The sequence below is a fragment of the Cucumis melo genome, chromosome 2, assembly GCF_025177605.1.
Source record: "Cucumis melo cultivar AY chromosome 2, USDA_Cmelo_AY_1.0, whole genome shotgun sequence".
In the NCBI taxonomy this organism is placed as follows: Eukaryota; Viridiplantae; Streptophyta; class Magnoliopsida; order Cucurbitales; family Cucurbitaceae; genus Cucumis; species Cucumis melo.
In genome coordinates this window covers 13205145-13213666 of record NC_066858.1, presented here as the reverse complement: position 1 = coordinate 13213666, position 8522 = coordinate 13205145, and the positions used below count along the sequence as shown (strand labels likewise).

Below are 8522 nucleotides of genomic sequence, written 5' to 3'. Positions count from 1 at the left end.
AAGAAAGAGCAAATAATTTTTGGCATTCATATTGGCCGCTGGTTTTTGTGACCTGGTATTGAGAATGGGAGGACCGTGCATCGTGTGGTTATTGTGGGCAATGGTTTTCGTCATCAGCGCCGGCGGCGAGTTCGTCAAAGTAGGTGTAGTGCTTGATCCTAGTACAACTGTGGGAAAACTCTCCAACCTTTCCATCCAGATGGCCCTCTCTGATTTCTATTCCGAAAATTTCAAATACAAAACCAGGATTTCCTTTATCTTCAAGGATGCCGGAGATGTGGTCGAGGTAGCATCTGCAGCAACCGTGTTGTTAAGAGACGGAGTTGAAGCCATAATCGGACCTCAAACTACAGAACAAGCCATGTACCTAACAGAATTTGGAAGAAAATATGAAATTCCCATAATCTCCTTTACAGTAACTACTCCCTCCTTGTCCCCAAAACAAAACCCATATTTCATAAGGGCAGCCCAAAACGACTTGGCGCAAGTCCAAGCCGTAAATGCCATTATTCAAATGTACGGATGGAGAGAGATAGTTCCAATATATGAAGACACGGAATATGGACGTGGGATCATCACCAATCTAGCGGACGCCTTGCAACAAAACGGCACTCGATTGGTTAGGAGAACCATGATCCCACTGTCTGCTAGTGAGACAGAGATTTTGAAGGAGCTGAAGAGGCTAAAGGATATGCACGAAACCATATTCCTTCTTCACACGAGTGGTTGTGTTGGGCGGATGGTTTTGAGTTTGGCCAAGAAAGAGGGAATGTTTAGTGAAGGGTATGCATGGATTGTAACAAATGGGCTTTCCTCTTTGATTGATCCGATATTGGTTTCCAAAGATTTGGATTCCATGCAAGGAATTGTGGGCATAAGGCCGTACATACCCATCACCCAAAAGTTACAAAATTTTCAAGCAAAGTTCAAGCAACGACTTCCACTCTCACTTTCTTCAAGTAAGATGTTTGAATTCTTTAAAGCTTATTTCTTGATTTTAAATAGAGAAATTTTTACCTATGGACAAAAAAAAGTCTAACTATTTACGAGAATAGCAAACGAAAAAAAAAACACTAATAAATACAGATAGAATCTCTATTAACTTCTATCAGTATCATATCTTATTAGTTTTTACAATCAATTTTTACTTCCATCAGCATCTATATGAGCTAATAAAAAATATACAAAGGATTTTTAGTTCAAGTCATTCTAGAGATGTTCGTAGGATGGGACAGAAAAGGGGATGCCACTTCCCATCCTCATCCCACCCTCTATCCCATTCCTCATTTCCACAATTATAAATATATATTCATACTAAAAGTCAAAAATAAAAATAGGATAGACTTATGGCCTGCTTGGTCGAAGGTTTTGTCTCTTTTTCATGGGGGAAAACCCAATTTTCCAAGTATTCTTATTACCATCAAAAGGAGGGATTTGTTTAGCCATGCAAATGGAATGATTTCTTAAAATCCTCTCCTCTCAAACCACTTTTTTAAATACTTTTTCTTCTTCTTTTTATTTTATTTTGTTTTTATCTTTTCTCATTTCACTTTTAATGTAACTAATTTGAACTATAAGCTCAAAATTAAGACTATTCAATCTAAAATTTTAATTTCAAACTATTAAATCTACATCTCAATTTCATCCAAGATTAAAAAAAAAAAAACAAAATTTTAGACAAATAGAAAAGATGACTTATTATATACAAATAATAAAAAAAAGAAAAAAAAAAAAAAAAAAAACCAACACACATCTTGATAAGGAGGGTAAGTTAATAAAATTAGAACAAAAAGAGATACTCATCTATTTAAGGGGATTTAGATTAAAACTCCTAATTTAATAGTATAAAAAGTAATATAGATACATAAATTTCTTTTAGAATTAGAAATCCTTTGTTTAAGGTGAGATAGATATTAGTTAGACAAAAGGAAAAATTTTAGCTTGATAGAAAGAAAAATGAAACTATTTTCATTTTATACCAAAAAAGAAAAACGGAGGTTAAGACAAGCAACCCTAAGAATTTTCATAAATTCCAAAAATATTCTCTAACATAGGCAAATTTTGCGTGGCAAATACTAATACTACTTTCATCGTCTTCTCTTTCTTCTTTTTTACGATTTATTCATCTTTTCTTACATATTTTTTAGCTCTCTTCCAGTTTTTCTTTCTTCTATTTTATTTCATTTTCTTTTTCTTTCTTTCTTCATCTTCTCTTTCTTTCTTCCAACTCCTTTTCTAGAATATCAAGATCGTTTAAATATCACTTTGATATGATTTAAACGATCGCTTACCTAGTCAACACAGTCATTTAAATTTGAAGTCCTTTTCCCATCGTTTAGAACTACACGATCGTATGAATATGATCTAAACGATTGCTTACCATAGTCAACACGATCGTTTAGCGTGGTCAAGACGATCATTTAGTTTTGAAGTATTTTTTTCATCGTTAAAAAGGACTCCAAGATCGTGTTGATACTACCTATACGATCGTGTATCACCTACATGATCGCGTATTATGATCATTTCGAAGAAAAATTACACTTACACGTGGGTATTTTTGGTAATTTTTATTGTAGGTCTGTGGGTTTTATGCATATTTCAAAAGTAGCGCACCTTCATAAAACTCGTAACTTTGTTTTTCTCTATGTCAATCTCGACATAAAGATGCTTCACAAATTTTAAAAAACTCTTTCAATGTAATTTCTCGATCCATCTCGATCGAGATCGATATCAAGATTGTGTTGTTCTCAATCAAGATTGCCCTGAAAGTTTCTCAACTTTTAGAACAGTTTACTGATTGTGCTTTGTTACGAGTGTTTTCTGTTTCAAGATGCCTGTAATATGAAAGTTTATGTCAATAATTTTGCTTACAAGCTTTGGTTTCTTGGGAGAGCATCAACACGAGAACAACCTTAAAGAAATGAAGATTTAAATAAGGAAAAGTTGAAAATATAGCAATTAGATTCAAAATAATTAAGTATATAGCAACAATTTATTTTTGCAAATACATAGCAAAATTTGTCAAACTCTCTCAATGATAGAAGTCTATCACTAATAGACCATGTTGCAAATATTGGTCTATCACTTATAGGTTGTCACACCTCCTCTTAGATTATCTGCTCTAGATACAGATTTCAATTGACACCATCCACCTCCGGATCCAAAGCAGGCAATCTGGGAGGGGGTGTGACATAGATCATAAAAATCTATCATCGATTCATTTTGCTTTATTTGCAATTTTGAAAATGCTACTATATACTTAATTTTTATTCCTAAAATTACCACCAATTGTAATTACCCTCCGAATAAACTAATCTACATTTTATTTGTGTTGGCTATTTAATGGGATGTTTATTGTGTGTCTATCAAACAAGTCCAACCAACAACCACCTCAACTTATATTGTCAAATTTTGCCATAAATTCAACTTAACCACCATAAACTTATTAATATATAATATACAATCGTCAAGACAAGATGAGACCGAGGAAGATCACCGTAATGAGAGCAAAATAAATTCAAATGAGTCATACCAAACACTATACTAAATTTTCATCACTCCAAGATTGTTGCAAAGGAGATTAATTAACAAGCTCTTATACACACAATTTCATATTTTTGGTAACATGATAATTGGTTAATAATTAAACATAATAGTAATCAGTTAGTTAATTAATACAACATTTTATGGATTAAAATAGGATATCGAAAGGGAAAGAAACTAAAAACACAATGCAATCTCTAACTGAAATGAGCATGGCTTTATCAAATTTTCTGATTTTTTCGGTACTATTTTACTCGAGATGAATCGAGATTATTAAGTTTTTAGGTTTTCTCGTTACAATTTTATCAAGGATGAATAGAAATATATAATTTTTTTTTTGAAAAAAATAAAAAATATTATTTAAGATATGGGAACATTTGAATGATTTTTTTTTAAAGATAAAAAAATAAAATAAGATAGGGAAATATTTGAAAAATGTACAACCTCAACCCCGGTAAAACTAAAACAATCATAAAAATTTTAATATTTTAGGAAAATGTCAGGGCCAATTTCTCCCAAGATTAAATCGAGAAAAATAGTTTTACAAGTTTTTTTAAAAAAATGAGCTTAGTCTTCAAAAGTAAAAGTAAAACCAAAAGTTTGTAAAAAACTCTAACAAAACAAAAAAAAGTTAGAATGTTTAATTTGGGTCTAAATGGCAATATTATGTGTTGAAGTTTTTGATTGAAAGTTGTCCTTGACAAAAATTGGGAATGCATCTGTAACAAACAGCATCTCCCAATCTTTTTGCAGTGCAGGCGTACGATACGGTGTGGGCGTTGGCCATGGCAGTAGAGAAAATGAATTATTCCACCACCCACACCGGAACTGCAACAAGGAAAAAGCTGATACTGCATGAAATTAAGAACACAAAATTTGAAGGCATTAGTGGAAATTTCTCTTTGGTTGATGGAGAGTTAAAACGATCAACTTTTGAAGTGTTCTATGTGGTGGGTGAGAAGGAGAAGATCATTGGGCTTTATTGCCACAAGAAAGGAGTGTATGAAAAATCAATTTCTAAACCCATTTGGCCTGGAGACACAGTCGATCCACCTCGAATTAATTTAACCATAGGAATTCCACTCAAAGGTTTCCCGGAGTTCGTAAACGCCAACATAATCGACCCCCAAAAGTCCTCTGGATTTTGCATCGATATCTTCAATTCTGCTGTTGAAGTATTAGATATTCCCATTCGCCACACGTTCGTTCCTTTTGTGGACCAAAATGGGAAGAGTAATGGATCCTACGATGTGCTTCTACGACAGATTGACATGCAGAAATTCGATGTTATTGTTGGAGATATAACAATAGTTGCAAATCGAACGGAGTTGGTAGACTTCACCTTGCCTTATTCCGAATCCAGGGTATCAATGTTGGTTTCTGAGAGAAATGATAAAAAAGATGAGAACATGTGGATATTCTTGAGGCCATTTGAATGGAATCTTTGGCTTGTTTCCTTCATCTCTTTCTTATTTACTGGCTTTGTTGTTTGGTTACTGGAATGTCGTGTCAACACTGACTTTGGAGCAGGTCCGCCCCAACAACAAATTGGCCTCATCTTTTGGTTTTCCTTCTCCACTCTCGTCTTTGCTCACAGTTAGTACACTTTCATCAATTTAATAACCTTAATTTTGCACTATACAAAATTACACAATTGCAAATGTTATTTACATTATTCTTTTAGGGGAGAGGATATTGAACAACTTATCCAGATTTTTGCTGATCATATGGGTTTTCGTGGTGTTAATCCTCACACAAAGTTACACTGCAAACTTATCCTCCATGTTGACTGCGCAAAGGCTAAGGCCTTCCTTTCTTGATGCAAATGAGATCAGAGAGAAGGGTTACTTTGTGGGTTATCAGAACGGCTCTTTTGTCAAATCTTTTCTAATAACCCAGTTACAATTTGAAGAAACCAACTTGAAAGCGTACGGAAGCCCCGATGAATTTAAGGAAGCCTTGAACAGAGGAATCAAGGACGGTGGAGTAGCTGCCATTTTTGATGAAATTCCTTACATTAAGGTCTTCCTTAGGAAGTATCCTTCTGGGTATCGAATGGTCGGCCCAACTTACCCAACTGGTGGATTGGGTTTCGTGAGTTCTCTCTCTCTATATTTCTCTTTTCATTTTGAATTAGCTCTGTTTTGCGATTTGGGTTGTTTATGAAATTTAATTAATCCACAGGCTTTCCCAAAAGGATCGCCTCTAGTGGCTTACTTTTCAAGGGCAATATTGAATGTGACTGAAGATAAAGACAAAATGAGGGCAATTGAAAGCAAATACTTCTCATCGGATAGTGAAGATACTCCACGAACTCCAGATTCAGCTCTGAATGTTTACAGATTTGGTGGTTTGTTCATCATTACGGCTGTTGCCACATGGTCTGCCTTACTAATATATTTGACCCAGTTCCTTCTCACACATTGGCCCGACTCCAGCAACGACCAGTCTCCATTTGCTTCTAAAATGTTTGAAATGGTCAAGCTTTTCTATCGTAAACATTTCGTCCACCCTTCTTCTCTGCAAAGCAGTCAATCCAGAGTATATTCAGTTTCTGAAATGGCAGAAGATAAGACAATGCAGATTGAGAATGACGATGACAATTCCACTGAAGAGGCAAATATTTTGGGGGTAGTAAACGAAGACCAAGCCGAGGATGACGCCTAATCCATACAAAAAGCCCAAACTTTTGTATGAAATGTGATAAGTTTTGAACTTATTTTACTATGATTGTGAAAGGTCATGAAGTTTAATTTCAAAAAGTGGGGAAACTCTTGAATTCCTGAGACAAAATAAGTGCTTCTTTTTTCCATTTAATTTTTCACATGTCCAAAATAATTTGAATTAAATTTATAATTTAGTACATTTTATAACTAGTAAAATACAACCACCATTTTTCATGATCATTTTTTAATTTAGTGTATATTGTAATAGCTACTGCATATAATTTTCTATTTACCATCATTACACGATTTTCTCCGATTGAAAGCTTTTATTGAAAACAACTATCAATGATAACAATTGTTAGTTCCTATATGTTGTGATCCCTCGTAGATATCATCAATTGTAGCTTTTAATTTGAGAAATGTATTATCATTGATAAGCTTCTATAATTAATATTTTAAAAAAATTTACCAATTAATTGGCCAATGTTTACTTCTTTTACAAATATTTTATGATTGTAAAATATTTTTAGTTTATTTCCAAAGTGGTGCTGCTATTTGGTATAATTTTCTCGTTTCGAACATGTGGTCTCAAAGAAATGCATTAGACATTTGGACCAAGGAAGTGGGCTTTGCTATTAGGAAACAGCAGCCCAAGAGAATCTCAAATGGATCATTCATCAGGCCCAAACGTTTTTGCCGCTACTTTATTCTAATGCTTAATGCTACGTGTCAAACCCTAAAACTTTCAAAGCTAGACGTGGCACACAAATCATCCTACACGTGCATCATCTTCTCTCCAGCTCAACCGCCAAAGAATAACCAAGGACCATTTCGACTCTGTTCACAGAACAAAGAAAAAACAAAGCGCATGGCGAAGAAAATGGTGCATGTCGGAGGCGGCGGCGGCGGCGGAATTGGTAAAAAGAGACTCATCAAACGGAGCAAGAAGAAATACATTCACAAAGTGATCGATTATCTGTTATCAGATTGCTACTTATTTGCACCCCTCCTCATTTCTCCTTCACCCATAAATAATTCTCATGTCACACCCACAAGAGGTTTCTTCCACTTCTCTTCTTCATAATCATACATAGTTTATTTAAGTTTATCTAAATTGGGTTCTTAATTAGGTATCGAAATTAGAGGACGAACAAAAGATAACCGGAGTTTGGTGAAGAAGTTTCAGGATTATTTGAAATCTGATTGCTACATGTATGCTTCTCTGGTTACACCAAAATCCCCCAGACTCAGAGGTACATATACTTCCAAATTTGGTACCATTAAATCAAATAGCTTACTTTGAATTTGTTGTTTGAAATTGAGTTTATAATTTTTGAAAAATAGAGAAGGGAGAAACTGGGCGGGTTGAATACGTAAAGAAGGTATCAGGGGAAGTAGTAGTTATGAGTAATTTTGTGGAAGCTACGGTTAGTGGAACACCACAACGCTCTATCTATTCTAATTCTCCATCTTTAACACTTTCAGGTCCAATTTTCTAAAACATAATTAATTCAAGCTTCTGTTTTCGATTTTTTTTGTTTTATGTTTATATATTTATGGTTGGGTTTTTGTAGGTGAGCGTGACCCAAAGTTGAGGAGGAGGATTGTTGTTGATTGAGCTTTTTTGTGGTCATTGTTAGAACTTTTTTTTGTTTTTTTGCCCCTTCTTCTTCTTCTTCTTCTATAGATTGTGGAAGTTGTATGTAGTAGTACTATAATGCTTTGTAGGAAAAACTGACGTAGGATTTGGGAGCATGAGCTTTGTTAAGTATGTATTAAAAAGATTGGATGTTTCATAATTTAGATCTGACTTGACGTTGAAGCTCTATTAATTAGTCTCTTTACCCCAAAATGTTGAGTTCGTCCTTGTCAATATTGATGCCTCCCCTGCCATTCTAGCCACTACCTACGACGTCCAACTCTGGCCACCACCTTCAGTGACTTCCGGCTGCCACCAACTTAGGCCACAAACTTGTATATACAAACATTTTAAACACTTTTAATTTTAAGAAAGAGTTGTTATTTTATACAACTTTTTTTTTGACTGTCTAGGAAACGATTTTTTTTCAAGTTAATTCAAATCTTACCGACTTTGGTGTTGCAACTGACAGTTCTCTCTAGCAGTCGTAGACTCTCTTAGAATGTTTTAGGTGTTGTCTGATGATTATGAAGGAATATGGTGTCAAATTGTGAACTCTAAATCTTACCAACTTCTATTAGATAGTATTTAGTAGCAAAGGATGGGTCAACTGATAAGGAGATCAAGGTTCATAATATAAAGTAATCAGGGGAGTTTAGATTGTTTATGAAAAG

At 34.4% G+C, this 8522-nt stretch overlaps 2 protein-coding genes across 5 annotated transcripts; both read left to right on the top strand.

Moving 5' to 3' along the window:
- Window positions 1–6416, top strand: LOC103487307 (glutamate receptor 2.7-like). 2 transcript variants are annotated; one of them, XM_017044296.2, is made up of 4 exons: window positions 1–959; window positions 4297–5139; window positions 5228–5637; window positions 5728–6416. In XM_017044296.2, exons 1-4 carry the CDS (start codon window positions 65–67, stop codon window positions 6208–6210), a joined length of 2631 nt encoding a protein of 876 aa, XP_016899785.1. In that variant the 5' UTR covers window positions 1–64; the 3' UTR covers window positions 6211–6416. The 2 variants fall into 2 exon arrangements, with proteins under 2 accessions (XP_016899785.1, XP_008443805.1); XM_008445583.3 differs by having other exon boundaries at window positions 4276–5139.
- Window positions 6417–7000: 584 nt separating this feature from the next.
- LOC103487306 (uncharacterized) lies at window positions 7001–8250 on the top strand. 3 transcript variants are annotated; one of them, XM_008445581.3, is made up of 4 exons: window positions 7001–7267; window positions 7340–7462; window positions 7554–7636; window positions 7784–8250. In XM_008445581.3, the coding sequence occupies exons 1-4, from the start codon at window positions 7078–7080 to the stop codon at window positions 7802–7804; spliced, it is 417 nt and encodes a 138-aa protein (XP_008443803.2). In that variant the 5' UTR covers window positions 7001–7077; the 3' UTR covers window positions 7805–8250. The 3 variants fall into 3 exon arrangements, with proteins under 3 accessions (XP_008443803.2, XP_008443804.2, XP_008443802.2); XM_008445580.3 differs by having other exon boundaries at window positions 7005–7267; window positions 7554–7694; XM_008445582.3 differs by lacking the exon at window positions 7554–7636 and having other exon boundaries at window positions 7002–7267.
- Window positions 8251–8522: the final 272 nt, after the last annotated feature.

Coding starts and splice junctions, on each gene's coding strand:
- LOC103487307 (XM_008445583.3), top strand. CDS start 65: ATGGGAGGACCGTGCATCGTGTGGTTATTGTGGGCAATGGTTTTCGTC. Junction 960..4,275: donor TCCACTCTCACTTTCTTCAA/GTAAGATGTTTG, acceptor TGTAACAAACAG/CATCTCCCAATCTTTTTGCA. Junction 5,140..5,227: donor CACTCTCGTCTTTGCTCACA/GTTAGTACACTT, acceptor TTATTCTTTTAG/GGGAGAGGATATTGAACAAC.
- LOC103487306 (XM_008445580.3), top strand. CDS start 7,078: ATGGCGAAGAAAATGGTGCATGTCGGAGGCGGCGGCGGCGGCGGAATT. Junction 7,268..7,339: donor TCATGTCACACCCACAAGAG/GTTTCTTCCACT, acceptor GTTCTTAATTAG/GTATCGAAATTAGAGGACGA. Junction 7,463..7,553: donor AAAATCCCCCAGACTCAGAG/GTACATATACTT, acceptor TTTGAAAAATAG/AGAAGGGAGAAACTGGGCGG.